The sequence below is a fragment of the Paroedura picta genome, chromosome 7, assembly GCF_049243985.1.
Source record: "Paroedura picta isolate Pp20150507F chromosome 7, Ppicta_v3.0, whole genome shotgun sequence".
NCBI lineage: Eukaryota > Metazoa > Chordata > Lepidosauria > Squamata > Gekkonidae > Paroedura > Paroedura picta.
In genome coordinates this window covers 63,146,007-63,162,081 of record NC_135375.1, presented here as the reverse complement: position 1 = coordinate 63,162,081, position 16,075 = coordinate 63,146,007, and the positions used below count along the sequence as shown (strand labels likewise).

General features: G+C 42.1%; 1 protein-coding gene across 11 annotated transcripts in view; it reads right to left on the bottom strand.

Moving 5' to 3' along the window:
* CDC14B (cell division cycle 14B) overlaps positions 1 to 16,075 on the bottom strand; it is a 61,450-nt gene that overhangs the window by 5,661 nt on the left and 39,714 nt on the right. For 7 of the 11 annotated variants that reach the window (XR_013232513.1, XR_013232514.1, XM_077344542.1 and 4 more), the window contains exons 12-13: positions 14,697 to 14,794; positions 10,522 to 10,638 (exon numbers count right to left, since the gene is read on the bottom strand). Coding sequence is in view for 8 of the 11 variants with exons in the window: in XM_077344542.1 (XP_077200657.1) it covers positions 10,522 to 10,638; positions 14,697 to 14,794 (215 nt within the window). In the remaining 3 variants the exon portion in view is untranslated. Of the gene's footprint in view, positions 1 to 591; positions 808 to 10,521; positions 10,639 to 14,696; positions 14,795 to 16,075 lie in introns of all 11 variants that reach the window. The other 4 variants (XM_077344547.1, XM_077344548.1, XM_077344550.1 and 1 more) reach the window with 2 other exon arrangements.

Here is a 16,075-nt window from a genome sequence, read left to right as displayed (position 1 = left end):
AGCCATGAGTATTTCCAAGCACAGTTCAAACTGACTCTCAATTCTGCTTCCTTAGTCCCCTATGTCAAGAGCAGTAGGACTCACTCTGCAGCACACAAGAGAGCCACATTCAGAATTACCATCAACCCAAATAAGCCAAATTACTCTTACCTCTCTGCCAAACATGCACATTCAATGATCTAACTACTATATATGGAACTATATCTTCCACATGCATCTCTGTACAGATTCATGTAGGGTTGTTTCTTTCCCCCACTTCTGAACCTTAGGTTTTGTATCTACAATGAGATGAAGAGCTTTCCTGCCTGCCTTCTTGCTCTTTCCTAATCTTTCAGATCACCTGAGAGACATGCCTGGAAGACTACCTGGCTATGGAAAAACAGGAGCAAAACTACTCCTGTGGCCAATTTGCTCTTTTCTTGGGTGGCTACTGTGGTGCTTTTACTCTTTCTTCTCTGTAGACACCTTGCTCTCCTTCTGCAATTGCCCCATACTGGGGTAAAAGCACAGAGGCTGTAGAGAAGAGAGGGGGGGTCATGTTGGAGGGCAGACCCTTTACTTTTAATCCCTGGAACAAGGTCCACAGCTCACCTGTCCTCAGTTCCTCCAACAGCAGCTGCTTTAAACTGGGAACCACATGCCAACCACACTAGGGTTAGCTTTCTATATGGCGTAGTCATAAGTTGCTGAATCTCCCTTTATATATATCGAATTCCAAGTTTCATGACTGAGAAAGTACTACATTTGCTTTTCCTGGGTATATTTACCAGTAAGTGATATTCTCTAGTTTAAAATGCCAGATAAAGACTGAAAAAGATGGAAGATGGATCAAAGATGTAGATTCATTTTGATGATGATACAAACTATACTGTAGGTTCACATGCTTCTCCATTCTTTCATGATGAGCAACTCTGTTAGCACTAAGACCCAACTATGGGGTTGGATCCTACAGTCCATCAGCAGAAGGCACTGATGATCATGCATCTTTCCTACATTTCCATCCCTCACAGCAGTCCTTCCAACCCGAAGAAAGTCCGGACTATATGGGTCCCATGACTCCAGGAATAATTATCCATGAGGGACAGGAGGCTGCAATGGGGAGGGTGAAACACCCATTTTACTTCTTCCAATAGTGGAGATGCATGGATGGAAGAGGCTGGTGATTTCATCCCCTTCCCCCTGCAGCCTCATACATGACCCATGTCACTATTAGTGCAGATCTAACAACTCCAGGAATAAACTTGGTGGGAGGGGATTGCTGGCAAGCTCCATAATCCTTGCTTCTGCAGAGTCAATCCCATGATTTTACTAGGCTGCTTCAGAGGATGGCTTGGAGGCTTGTTGCAGTTTTCCTGATACAAACATCACAGTAAACAATAATTAAAGAAAACCTGGAAGTAGAGAAAAGGACTGGAACATGCAAATGGAGAAGCAGGCACATGCACCTGGGCTACTTTCCCGATTCTCTAAGCCAGAACCAGAGAATTGAAACTAGACCTTGGTATACAATGTAAATTCTGACCTTAAGGTACATTCACCCCATTTCACTTTATATACGGAAGCATTATCACTTGACTTGTCATAATCTTACCTAACATGTCATTTCTGACATGCAGGATATGATGCATAATATGCTTCAGCCTAATAAGTGCACTATCCATCTGCTTTTGGAGACTTTATAGGTACTAGGTTAATTTATGGTTACAAAGCCATGTGTTTAATCACTGTATATGTTCCATTGTAGCTGCAAGGCCAGACTATTATGATATACCTGAATGACAACATATTTTCACACCCTGCCAAAAATCAGTACATCAGACTTTTTAGACAGATGGCCTATAAAAGAAAAGCTATTATAGAGAATACAGGCTGAATAATATCCTGATGTGTAAACAGTACAACGGAACAATGAATTAGTACTATTTAATTTGTGATAGTCATAACCACACAACATGTAATGCACATTATTACTACCTTACTTTAAAATAAGCAGGCTGATCTTGCCTAAGGCTCTGCTTATGTTGCAGTAACTGAACAGGCACCTTCTACAAGAACTGTTTTATATTGTTGGAATATGCACGATCAGTAGCATGCATGGTTCAGCAGCATATGAAGAAAATCCTAGAGGGGGCGTTGGAGGAGATGTGTATTCAGCACAGTTAGATTAGGAACTTCCTGGCATTTGCTGGGGAACAAGTTACTGGGGTCAGTCAGGGTGACCACTTGCCCCCTGTCCCTCTTGGCTCCTCAAAGGAGGTGGCCAGAGGACAGGAGGCCAACTCAGGGACATTATCAACTGCTCCCTGAGTTCCGGAGAGTTCCCTGAGAGGCTAAAGGAGGCGGTGGAAAAAAACGCTGGCCCTGCGGGATCCTGCCAACTACCACCCAGTATCGCATTTAGCGTTCCTGGGAAAGGTGGTGGAAAGGGCCGTGGCGGACCAGCTTATGCTGGATACGCTCCTTTCTCCAGAACCAGACCCAGAGGGTTGCAGTGGGGGATGAGTTCTCGTGTCCTTACAGACTCCCTTGTGGGGTCCCTCAGGGCATGGTTCTCTCCTCCACCTTGTTCAACATCTTCATGCGCCCTCTGGCCCAGCTGGTGCGGAGTTTTGGGCTGGGTTGCCATCAGTACGCTGATGACGCTCAGCTCTATCTCCTAATGGACAGCCACCCGAACTGTCCCCTGGAACCATTCGCCGGATGTTTGGAAGCAGTGACAGAATGGTTCAAGCAGAGTCGCCTGAAACTCAATCCCTCCAAGACAGAGGTCCTGTGGCTGGGAGGTAGGGGGTGGGCACAGGAAGCACACTTGCTGACCTTGGCGGGGTTGCAACTTACCATCGCGTCCCAGGTCAGGAATTTGGGGGTAGCCATTAACGCCTCCCTGACTATGGAGGTCCAGGTCAAGAGAGTAGCGGGCCTGGCATTTTTCCATCTTCACCAGGCCCGGCTACTAGCACCCCACCTGTTCCCCGACCACCTGGCCACATTGATCCATGCGAAAGTCACCTACAGATTAGATTTCTGTAACTCGCTCTATGCAGACCTACCCTTGTCCTTGATCCGGAAACTTCAGCTAGTGCAATATGCAGGGGCTAGGGTCCTCACTGGTACACCTTGGAGGGCCCACATCCAGCCTGTGCTGAGGCAACTGCATTGGTTGCCAATTGCTACCTGGATCTGGTTCAAGTTTTTGGTTTTAACCTTTAAGGCTTTACGCGGGTTGGGACCCACATACCTGAGGTACCGTTTATTGCCATGTACCCCGCAGGGCCTTACGTTCTGCAAGGGGAAATCTATTGGTCGTTCCCAGCCCCAGAGAAGCGCGCCTAGCCTCAACCAGGGCCAGGGCTTTTTCTGTCCTGGCCCCCACCTGGTGGAATGAGCTCCCGGGTGAGCTACGGGCCCTGCGTGAGCTGCCAGTGTTCCACAGGGCCTATAAAACGGAGCTCTTCCGCCAGGTCTATGGTTGAGGCTGCGATTGGTGAAGCAGAGCATTGCCCCCCCTGGGGTATGAAGTATACATCACTACTCTCCATTCTCCATCGCCTTGGTTGGGATGGGGGAGAGTGGTATTTTTCCGCCATGTTGGGAATTTTTAAAGTCTTTTAATGGGAGTTTTAACGGAGGATTTTAAGATTGCTGTGACCCGGGGGTGTGGCTTAAGATGGCGTACTGAGGGGATTGCAGAGCAATCTCTCTGAAGCCTGACAGGGGTTAATTGCAGAAGCAATTAGCAGAAAAGAGGAGGGGTACGCAAATCCCACCTCACCTTTCTACCCAGGAAGCTCTAGGGAACTTTTGGGGCCGTCTCCAATCCTTTAGGGAGTATATCTCCCTGGATTATAGGCTGTCAGCGTTTCGGGGCCAAGAGGACGCCGGCCATATTCTGGACTTTCCTCTCTTTTCTTCTTTCAAGAATCTACTTTGACCCTCTACTACGATTTACTGCAAACGAATGCTGTGAACTGAGGGGAGGACATCTGCTAAATTCCAAGATATCAAGACATCAATCAACGCACAGAGATGCAAGTATTTCTCCGTTTCTCCTTTTCCCCCCGTTTCTGGCTCTGCTTGAAGCCACCTCGATATGAGGCAGGCTAATTTTCTTTTCTAAGTAGAAGAAGGACTTAAATCAACTCAAACTAATTAGTAATAGCTTTTACTGCATTTGTTTTGGTTTTCGGAGATAAGAGATAAGAGCTGTGGGTGGGAAGATCTCGCGAGAATTCTGTTCCAGTACGAGACATTGCTTTACTGACTTCAATACGTCACTTGGCAGCGTCAAGAACATCGGAGAACAAAATAGACTGTTGCTTTCATTAGGACTCTGTAGGACCTCTACTGGTTATTTGCAAAATTGCCTAAGATTAACAAATTTCTAAGCCTAAAACATGTCTATGCTAAAAAGAATTGCTCATCTAATAGAGAAACAAACTCAAGATCTGAAAGCATTTACAGATGGCTTGCTTAAAAATATGCTCAAGGAGATCAAAGGCGGCAAGGAAGAAGTCTCTAACAGGAATGATGAATCAATAACAGTGGCTGATAATAGCTCTAAACAAGGTGGAAAATTACCAGCAGAAGATAAATTTGAAACTATGGAGATGGAAAAGGGGATGTCGGAGCTTTGTAGCCTAGATAAGGACACCCTTCCCAAAAAGACATACAGCCACTCCAAAGCAACAGTACACAAGAACCAATCAAAAGATATATGGATCTGCTGTGAAAGTAATCGATTTAAAGGAGCTTCTTGGAAAAAAAACTGTACTGATATTGGAGCCCAGGAGGTACAACTGCTTCAAGATTCACCGATGTATTCTCTGAGGGAAAGACTACAACTGCACTTTCTAAGCCAAAGGCCAACTGGACAGAACATAAGTCAATGGGAACAACAAGATGCAACAAGCCTCGATATGAGACCCTCTTAAGAAGTCTGGGGAACGGAAATGAGAAACAGTGGTTGAAATTCTTTTCCTCCTTTTCCTTTTTTTTCTGTAGCCACATAGGCAATATAACTAGTTAAGAAGTTAATCTGGGGTCTAAGATCTTCTAAGTAAGCTGAATCTGTATTATTAAATCTAATTTCGCAGTGTCTCCCAGCCCAAAATTAAAGCTTAATTAAAAGGAGACACCTAATGGAATGGGTTTAAGAATAACAGATGAAGACTATACTTTACTGTTCATTGTAAGTCTATACTATCATGTAAGTGTGGGGTCTTAGATTTCCTATGTTAGCTGAATTTGAATTATTTAACATATCTCTGTAGTGACTCTCAGTTTAAACTGAAAGCATAACTAAAAGGAGGCACCTAATTGAGGAGGTGTAAATGTAACTAACGAAGACTTTATTTTACTATTTTTGTATTAACAGCTTATATTTATATAACTTATACTTATCTAACAACTCATATATTTTTCCTCTGTACAACTGAGTAACTAATGAAGACTCTATTTTACCATTTTTTGTATTAATAACTTACACTTATATAACTTAACAACCTTAACAACCTATATATATATATTTTTTCTTTCCGTACAACTAAGTAGGCTTTTTTTTTCTTTTTCTTTTCCCTAGTGGAAACGTGGATGGCTCTAAGATTGCGTTAAGTATAAATTGTTTATGACTGCTAAAATTGTTAAAAACTATGCAAACAAATGTTGAAACGATGGTAACAAAGTAGGCTTCTCTTTTTAAATGTGGTGGAAACGTGAAGAAGTTTATAAGCTGAGAGAACAGAAGTTGCTTCGTTTGGGTCTTGGGGGGAAAAAAATCGACTGAAGATGGCGCCATAAAAAGCTGGACTTCTGTTCAGCTCTTAAGCCATGCCGAGGGTCAGGAGCTTCTGCACCTGGCTGACCTGAGCAGATACGCAAATCTGCTCGCCGGTCGCCCCAGGAACCGGGAACGGCATCCTGAGGGTCTTACAGATCCGTGGGGAGGTAGGGGGACCGAACTCCCCGGATTAATAGCGGCGTGTGCTCAAGGTCACGATGGCGTCTTTGTCGCAAACAACTTTACAAGCTTGAAACGACCAGCTGACCTTACATTCTTCCCAGACCATCTTTTACCAGATTGACAGGAGCGCTGACAGAAGCTGAAGTTTACAACAGTAAGGATTGAAAGCTTTCTGGCTCTTCCCTTTCTTTTTCCACAAGCTCTTCCCCCCCCCCTCCTCAACCAATTTACAAGTGAATTCCCTCTTTCGCCGACTGAGAGACTCCCAGCTAATTATACCCACTAACCAAACAAAGAGAGAGTTCAGTAGGGGTAGCTGACTTGATACGGAGATCGACAAACTGATAATTTGGGATTGCCCATGCTCTCACGAGACCTCACGAGACTTTCTGTTTTTAATTTGTGACTGCCTGGAACTATGGAGAAATGAACTAAGGCACAGCTTTTCCATTTGTTATGCGAAGGGAACTCAAAGATACTGAAAGCAGTCAATAAGCTGGAAAAGGAAATCCGTGGGATTAAGGGGGAGCTTTTGGACGGAGCCGACGGTCCGGAGAGAGCAGCTGATATAGCTTTGCCAATAATAAATCAAACAAAAACTCAATGTTTGGAAGTTAATCAACAGGAGGGGAAGAGAGCCAGAGATGTAAAAACCCAAAGTACCTTTGAAGAACCTGGGAAAACAGATTCAAGGAAGGAAAGCACCGAAAACCTGGAAGTCTATTCAGAGCAGGAAATGATTTGGATCAGCAAAATAAAAAGAGTCTATTCAAAAGCGACAGCAACCAGGAAGCTATCAGGAGATATTCCTGTGCGACCAGAGGAAGAGATCCAGATTGATAAAGTATTCAGAGCCTACTCAAAGGCGACTGCAAGAAAGAATCAAGTAAGAGATTTCTTTGGCCCTGACAGAAGGACAATCAGAAACACTCTACTATGGAAAAAAACACAATTTCATTTTCTGTGACCACCTGAAGGATGAGTTGAACAATGGAATATTCTCCTGGCTTCCTGTGGGAAAGACAGCAGCACTAACTTTTAGGACAGGACCAATATATGAAGGGAACTGACTTTATATCATCTAAGACAATAACAGAATATATCCTTATAATAGATTATACTCTCATATGTATCAACAACTACTTTGCTAAGAAAGATGGTAATAACTCCTAGATCAGGATTAATATGCGATGGGAATTGAATATGTATGTCAATATGTATGCTAAAAGAGGATGACAAACCATACTTCATAGGCATTAACAAGACGGCAGTAGTAACTCTTGGGTCAGGGCCAATTTATGAAGGAGACTGACCTAATATCATTTAAGATAATAACAGAATGTATTCTTATAACAGATCATACTCTCATATGTATTATCACTTGGCTAAGAAAAATGGTAAAAACTTCTAGATTAGGAATAATATGTGATGGGAACTGAATATGTATGTTAAAAGAGATGGCAAACCATATCAGCTGGTCGCTTTTTCTTCTCAATTTCTCTGTAAATGCTTTATATAATAATAAATAATAAAATTATTTTTTAAAAAAGAAGTTTATAAGCTTTGGGTAAAAGTCCATAATATTGTAACCATGTGTAGTCTTATATTCTTAAATGAAGAGAAGAGGGTTTTCAAGAACAATGGGGCCCTTATCTGATTTACCTAAGAAAATAATTTAAAAGGGGATTGAAACGGGGTATCAAGTGTATCAAACGAAGAGCATAATCTTTTTCTTTCTGTATCAATAATGTAGATTACTTGCATTGTACTATCTTTAATCTTGGAAAATAAAATAAAAAACTTTGAATTAAAAAAAAAAGACTGCTGTGACCCGCCACGAGCCTATGTAGGGAAATAAATTAAATAATAATAATAAATAATAATAATAATTTAATCTTCTCCTGTGTTCCAATTAGCTGAACTAGAGACTTCCTGCTCCTTTGAGCACACTTCCTCCTTGATTGCCTCCAGGAGAACAGTTAGACAAGGACTCTTTTCCGCCTCCCTAACTTACAAAGCCTTTTTCCAACATGGAATAAACAGCTTCTTGCTGCTATAGCACCAGGAACAGAGCAGCTTCCAGCAATAGGGAAAAGAAGAAAGAAGGGAAGTGCCTGGTATCAACATCTAAGCTGAGTAGAGCAGTAGGGAGTCATCATAATTCAGTACAAGAGAGTATGAATTTTAATCAGTATCTCAGACAGTGCTCGGACCTCTATTTCCATTTCTCTTATGACACAGTTGATACTATATGGCTTGTATAAGAAGGAAATAGGTGGGATGCTTCTTGCCCATCTAAGATAACATAAAAGACCAATTGCCCCTACTTACAAAATCACCCTTTCTAATCTCATGTCTTCCCAAGAAATAAGGCTGTAATCAAAATTCAGAAAATGCCATCAAGATGTATCACTGAGACATTATCCAGCACTTACTCGCCCATGGGCACTTTCCCTTCAGATTGAAATTAGAATCTTTAGCCAAGCCCCTCAGAACCAAAATACAGAACATATATGACACAAGCTGGGACACCAGTGTTCAATCCAGGTTGTAGTCACATAATGGATGTTTGTAATTCATCTTGAAACTATGGGGCCACCTTCAAAGGTGCAGAGGAGGGGTTGCAGACTCCCCCCATAACATTTTTTCCACTGGAAATGGCACCTGGGAAGGGGGGCTATTTGCTCCTCCTTCCTTGAACATATAGAGCCTAAATAAATGGCAAAGAGGTCCCCCTGTTTTACCATTTCCACTGATAAAAACAGCAGGGGAAGGAAGCCTGAAGACCCTCTCCCCAGATTTGAAGTTGATCATTTTGCACAGGGGAGAGGAGCTCTTTAACAACTGGTTAACAACTCTTCCAAATGGTGCTGTCCTCAAGTCCTTCCAGAACAATACTGATGTATTTTGCCCCCACACAGCCAGCCTGGGGCAAGTCATTCCCCTGATTTGAAGGCTGACCTCCCCACTAGAGCCAGATGTTCTCTCACAAGGCAGGGCCTTGGCAGAGGGGTTGCAGGTGCCCATCATCATCAGGTTGCACCCTCTGCAAGGAAGGGGAGTACAAGCTGGTCTGTACCTGTGATACCCCTTTTAAAAGGCAGCATTGCTCTCCTGAATGCAAAGCTCTTGCAATGGAACTGCGAACTCTGAGAAGACCAACAGACGTGGCTGTGGAGTGAGAGGAGCTGCAGCCCAGCACATCTGCCTCAAATAGCCCAACCAGGGAGAAGCCCCATTCCAGGTTGTCAGTAGTCAACTGGGATGTTAGCAGCAGCAGCAGCAGCAGCAGTAGTGAGGGATTCAGCAGAGATGATGATGAGAGAAGCCCTGGAAGCACGGCCTGACCTCTATTGCATCACCATGAGTCCTCAGTGTGAGCAGACTCCTGAGTCTACTAAATACTCAGCATGGGTGAGGAATTCATAATCGAGAAGGTATAACATGTGGGTCCTCAGCCAAGGTACCTAGTAGCTAGACCCCTCTACTTGGCATGAGCAGAAAGACAAGGTGGTACAGAACCCTGGGTTCAGCAAACCCCAGCAGGGAATAGGAGTTCACAATAAGTAGGGAATTACTGAATAGGCTCTGCATGTATACTTTTAACACATTCTCTGCTTCTCTGACTAACTGCCAATAGAGGAGAGGATGTGAAGCTGAGCTGATATATAGTACCCTAATCCAATAGAGCAGAATGAGCACTCTGCTATTGGCAACCAGCAGTGCCTGTTAAGATTTAAAGAGCTGCTATTGGTGTTTCCAAGACTGAATAATCCCCCCCAACACACACACACACACCTCATTGCTTTGGAGTTTCATAAACAGTTTACTTTAGTGGAGATAATCTGTCTGGAAATGTATCCATTCACAAACTGTCATGATAAACATTAAAGATCAGAGAATGTTCATGCTGGTCATACCTCCTTGAACATTGTTCCATGAACCACAAACCAGCCAAAATTCATGATAAATTTTAGTCTCTTTTGTGAGCTGGTTCATGCACCTAAATATAACCAATCATTGCCTGCCTCCAAATGAACCAATGGCCAATATATCAGTACTTTATCATACTATTATTCTTTCTATGAATAGATACAACAGATATAATAATGTGCGTGTTTTTCCTCTTTACCCTCTCTGAAACAAAAAGAGACATTGTCCCCTTAAAAATTATCTTCTAAATGTCTTATCAACTGGACTCTCTTTTTGTATAATGCCAATAAAGGTCTTAGTTACGTATGTAAAAAAATAATCTTAATTGCCCTTTGTTCTTGCAGTGCCTTCAACCCTTTCATTTTATATAAGACACTGAGTCTACTGCCCTAAAGACACTTCTCCGGCAGAAATTCAACTGAATAATGTACATCTTATTTCCAAATAGACCTGCTTATAATTGTTCCTAAAGTTTGTCAAAACCTTTAATATTTGTTCGTAACAGGCTTTCTTTAACTTGGAAGGTTCAATACTTCCATACAGTCTAGCAACACAAACAAATCAGTGAGAATTTTCTTTAAAGAAGTTTGATTTTCTTGACAGTGTCTTATGAGGACAGGAATTCTCACCTTTTAAAACTGTTTTTTCTTGCAGTAGACCTGGTAGTTCTTTTAGAAAGGCCTGCATTGTCAGAAATGCTAGGTTCAGAGTGCTTACTTTTCTGAACACTGGACTGTAGAATTACTCTGAAAAGAGTGGGAAACAGAAGTTACATAAACTGAAGTAAAACTGAAAGTATATAATAGACAGTGAGAAGACCAGCGTGACATGGTTTTCTACCAACAGATCTGAAAAAGTGGATCTTATGAACAGATGAATATAACTTCAATTTTGCAACAGAATGAGAATAAGCTTGTGCTATTTTAAAACCATGTATAGCATTCATTTCAGACAGCAAAATATTCTACCCTCTCTTCTAAGAAGAAGAAAGATTTTGCTAAAAGTAGAAAATCAGGTCAGGCATCTCCATAATACACAGATCCCACATTCCACCATGAAATCTGGGTGATGAATGAAGGGGAACAAAATTCAGAACACCCTAGATAAAAGGCCAGATACAAGAAATACAAAAGAAGTTGTTTGCTAACAGGAATTTTTAACCAATTAGAGTGGCATATTAGGTGCAGCAAACTGAATGCTCAGAGCACAACCATATTTCCCGAGTCACAACAGCAAAATTACTCTAGTGCTATCAATATTTAGTAAAAATATGTGCTTTTAAAAACAAGGTCGTTTCTGATATGCTTGGCCTGCAAAGCAAATAGGTCAGGGACCATTTTCACTCTATTCTCCTATTTTATTAAGATAATAGTGAGGGAAAGGAAATTTGTTGAGGAAACTTTACTAAATAAATACATTCCCCTCCTGGTCCACTAATATTAACCATGAAGGTCCACTTAGAATTATAAGGTGTCAACAGGGTGATCTTTTCTATGGCTAACAGTTGAAGGCTTCACCTGGGAAGAGTTGCCTAGTCTGTTCCTTTGATTAATTAAATAGTATGAAAAGGGTCAAAGAACAGATAGCTCTAGATTTTTTTTAACCCATAGCTCAGTGTTTTTCAAAGGTCATTCATGTATTTTACAGATTGGGAAGTATGTTTAAACCCAAGGGTACCTGTTCATCATCCTCTTAAACAGGAGTGACAAGTGGAGTGCCTCAGGGCTCGGTCCTGGGCCTTGTGTTTTTCAACTTATTTATAATTGACTTGGATGAAAGAATAGAGAAGATGCTTATTAAATCTGCAGATGATACTAAACTGGGAGGGGTAGGAAACACAACAGTAGACCAAATCAGGATACACGATGATCTTGACAGGCTAGAAAACTGGATGAAATAAAATGAATAGCCATCAGACAAAAAAGCTGATTCTGTGAGGCAGATGGTGAGTGGTTGGGCATAAGGGACTATGTCAGTTCTTGTCTCCTGTGGCCCTTACTTGCAGGTCCAGGGAAATATCGTTAAACATTTTGGGGTCAGGAGGTGAATTTTGTCCAGGCCAGACTGCCCAGGGATTCTGGATTCTGGGGACATTATCTAGGAATGGAATTGGAGTCACTGTGGGTGGGAAGGTAGTTCTGAGTTTCCTGCATTCTGCAGGGGATTGGACTAGATGATCCTGGAGGTCCCTTCCAACTCTTAATTCGGTTGTTAGCTACTTCTGATGTATAGAAAAGCAAGCTTTGAAGTTATAAATTATATGTTATAAGTCAATTGATTAGTAATCTTTCAGTAAAGCAATACCTTAGGAATTTAACATAGCTGTTCCTTTCACAAAGGGATACTACTGACCCAGTCATGGGAGCTAGGAAAGTGCTAACAGATGTTAAACCAGTCTGTTTAACAACAATATTATTTTCCCTCAGCCATACTTTGTAAAATGCATGTTTTCCAACTGAGTAGGATGGTAGTAACAGCTGGCTTTCAACACAACTGATTCTCATTTTGTAAAATGCACCTCTTTCTACTGTGTCACTCCATGGAGCTGCAGTGCAAACTTGATTCACTGCTGTCATTTTCAACAGGAAAAGATGAATGGCCAAGGCTTCCCACACTGATGTAATAGTTCCAATCATATTAAGACATATATATGATTATATTGCTGTCTTGAGCCAGGAGGAAAAGTGGAATCTTTCAATCCCACCTTTCCTCAAGGCCATGTACAGCATAGTACTCACCAATAGTAGCACTTTAATTTTCAAACTACTGTTTTATTCGAAGAAATGTATTAAGCTTAAGAAAAGCTCTCAGTTTTATTGACATAGCATATCAGCTGTTAGACTTGTAAGAGTGAGGAGAATCCACACATTTACAACATATACAGCAAGACATTGAACAAGAACTATTCAACATAGCACAAGATCTTAGAGAGACAGAAAGTGGAAAATGTAAAATATTCCAGAGATTCACTAGGGGGCATACTGCCTTATGCATTCCAAATGCTATCCTATCCTGTAAAGTATTTTCTACCACCATCCTAAATCAAAGAAAGGTCTAACACTGACACATGCTTTAAATGAAAGTCTAGAACAACATATCAATCCCTACAATAAATATAGTAACTGTCTCAGTGCGATGAGTCTTTTGCCTATAGCTCCATCTCATGCACATTTGCTTGGACATAAATTCCACTGTATCCAATATGCCTTATTTACGGTAAAATACAGACTGCAGCCTGAAGTGTCTGACTTCTGCCTAAGCACACTAGCCACAAGTCTACATAAGTACAGCTTGCAATTACCTGCGATGCAGGTGAAATGGGTAAGGCAAGTGTTCAAACCTCCAAGTATCCCAGAACCGGTATGTAATAAACCTCCAACAGTCCATGAATACATGAATAGGTACCAGACATGCATTCTATAATACCGCAGTAAATTACTTTCTTAAAATTGTATCTCAACTGTCACACAGAAAAGGATCCAGCATAAGAACATACCTACACTTCAGTGTTTGGCAGTTTTCAACAGGGAATTATAAGACAGCTAAATCATGACTTATTCATCTAATACTCTCTCTCTCCAAGCAAGTAGAATAGGTTAAATGATTTGTTAAAAAAAAGCGCCAGTAATAATTTCATACATGCATTTACAAAAGAGGCCAGAAGGTGAGCTACTGCAGAGAATGGAACAGGGGCACTTACACAGTGGCTCTCTCAGGGGGGGGTCCTGATGGAACTATGTTCTTAAAACATCTAGACAGAATAGTAGGTTGGGCAGAAGGGAGCCACACACAATCCACCAGGTGATAATGCTACCCAGGACAGTGACCAGAATAGCTAGGAGACATCTAAAAGGGTGAGGGTAGGGAGGAAGAGAGGAACATGAATTCAAACGGAAATCAATGAACTTAAACCTACCAGCAGAACATTCCGACCAGTGGTAGTTTAAAAGACAAAAACAAAACAAATACTGCTGGCACTAGGGAAATATTTCCTCTCTCTACTTCAAGCCCATACTTCTACAAACTGATTCTGCAAATCTTTTCCACCTCAAGAAACCGCCTTAAAAGGAAATTAACTCTTGTTCACTGTATTATACATCCTCTGTGGGAGGACCACTACCTTAAATTTCCTCTGCTTTACTGATGTGTGTGTGATCTAAGGTCAACAACACACACTTTATAAAAGACGTAGCAGAGAGGGTTATATTGTTTTTTAATGTTCAAAACTGTATTTAAAATTCACATCACAATGCCTTATTTCCAACCATAATATGCAGTCATACAGATTTGTCAGCCATCTGCTTTTGCTCACACACAGCCAGTTCATCCTATAAAAAAAATAGTTCTAGTAGCAATTCTGTTGAGAAACTCTAAAGTAAGTGAACCCCCCAATACTAAAGCCAATCTACACTAGTCTTAAAAAACGGAGGCAAGGAACTTCTAGGCCAGGGGTGCCCAAACAGTGGCTCTCCAGATGCCAGTGCATGCTGGCAGGGGCTTATGGGAATTGTAGCCCATGGACATCTAGAGAGCCAGTGTTAGGCCACCCCTGGGCACTGTCCTCCTAACATTAAGTTTAAGGAAGAACTTGGTGATGTCTAGCTGCTGGACCTGCTAAGGTAGTGGATGCAACACCTCACAGGGACAGAGAAGAGCTTTAGTGGTGGTAAAACAATCAAACAAGGCAAGCAAAAGACTTAGATACTACAGTGAAAGTTAGCGGTTGTTATTAAAAACACATACTCCGGTCAGTCTGCAGGAAAGGGGCTTTAGCATTTGTAGAAGCAAAGTAAAAGTAACTTACGTCAGTGGAATTGAGTTTGCTTTTGCCTGCCTTCTACTTTTCAGAGCTCGAAGCTTATCCCCTTGAGTAAATGTGTTTGTTTCATCTTCATCACTGTACTGTAAATAAATGGCAAGTCACTGGGATTATTCATATAAGAATAAACTCTTTTGAAGTATCAAAATTTAATATCTATCTCAAGATTTGGTGACATAAATGAACATCTCACACAGTGTCAAGAATTTTGTTTCAAAGGGAAGCTGGGTTGGTCCGCAGCAGAACCACTGAACTTGAGTCCAGTAGCACCATAGAGACAAGTAAGATCTGGGGGTATAAACTTTTGAGTCAAAGTTCCCTCCATCAGATACAAGGGAGCTTTGACCCATTAAACTTTGCTCTTTGAAAATCTTGTCTCTTTAAGATTCTAATGGACTCAGATCAAAAGATCTAACACTTGTTTGACTAATTCCTTTGGAATTCCTCTGAAACTTAAGTAATTAGATCTGCATTGAGTTTCCAAGATTTCCATTATTTGTTCTGTTTCTTAGTCTGATAGTCTTGCCTTTCAAAGGCCTTTTATGCCCGACGACAGCTACTGTGCGCTGCCATTGTGGCGGGACATGATGCCATGCCATTCCCCGTGTATGCACGGGGGCGGAGCATGCTGAGCTCCCCCAGCATATCATGCACGCACATGCTGAACGCCAGGGCCAGGAGGTAAGCCAGAGCAGTGGGGAGGAGGTTTGGATGGACCAGGGGGGGAGTGGGGGGGCCCAGGCCCCCTCCGAATGCCCAGGTGGGGGTAGGGGGTTACCCCTGCCATTTCTGGGGCTCTGCGAAGCCCGCAGGGGCATGCAGTGTCTCTACAGGGACACTCTAGGGTTGGGGCTGGGCGGGCTGACAGGCCTGCTGCTGGCAATTATGCATAGTGCCGGCCCACCACAGCCCCGACTTACCCAGGAAGCTACGGAAGATCCCGTGTTTGCTTAACATGGGCTCCTGTAGCCCTGGGCTGAGAGGTGCCTGCACTGGCGGTGGCAGCCAGCATTATCGGTGATTTTAACCCAAGCGCTGCTGCTGCCAACGCGGGCATTATGGCCCATGCATAAGGGGGCAAAGTGTGTATCATCTCTTTGTTTCTCTTTAATTCTTTCAATTTCTTGTGTTTGTTCTTGTAATTTAGATTAATTTCTGATAGTCCAGCCATGATTTGACACTCTTTTAGGATGTTCTTCTGGGTTCTTTCCACAGATTCTTGGAGATTTCTCTGAAGATTTTTCAGGGTTCTTTCAAGGAAGATGGTTATTTGACAAGAACAGAAGACCTATCTTGCTGTTAGGGAGGAAGATAATTTATTTCTCTATCCTTATCTGTCCCCCATGAGGGAGACTTGATCTATC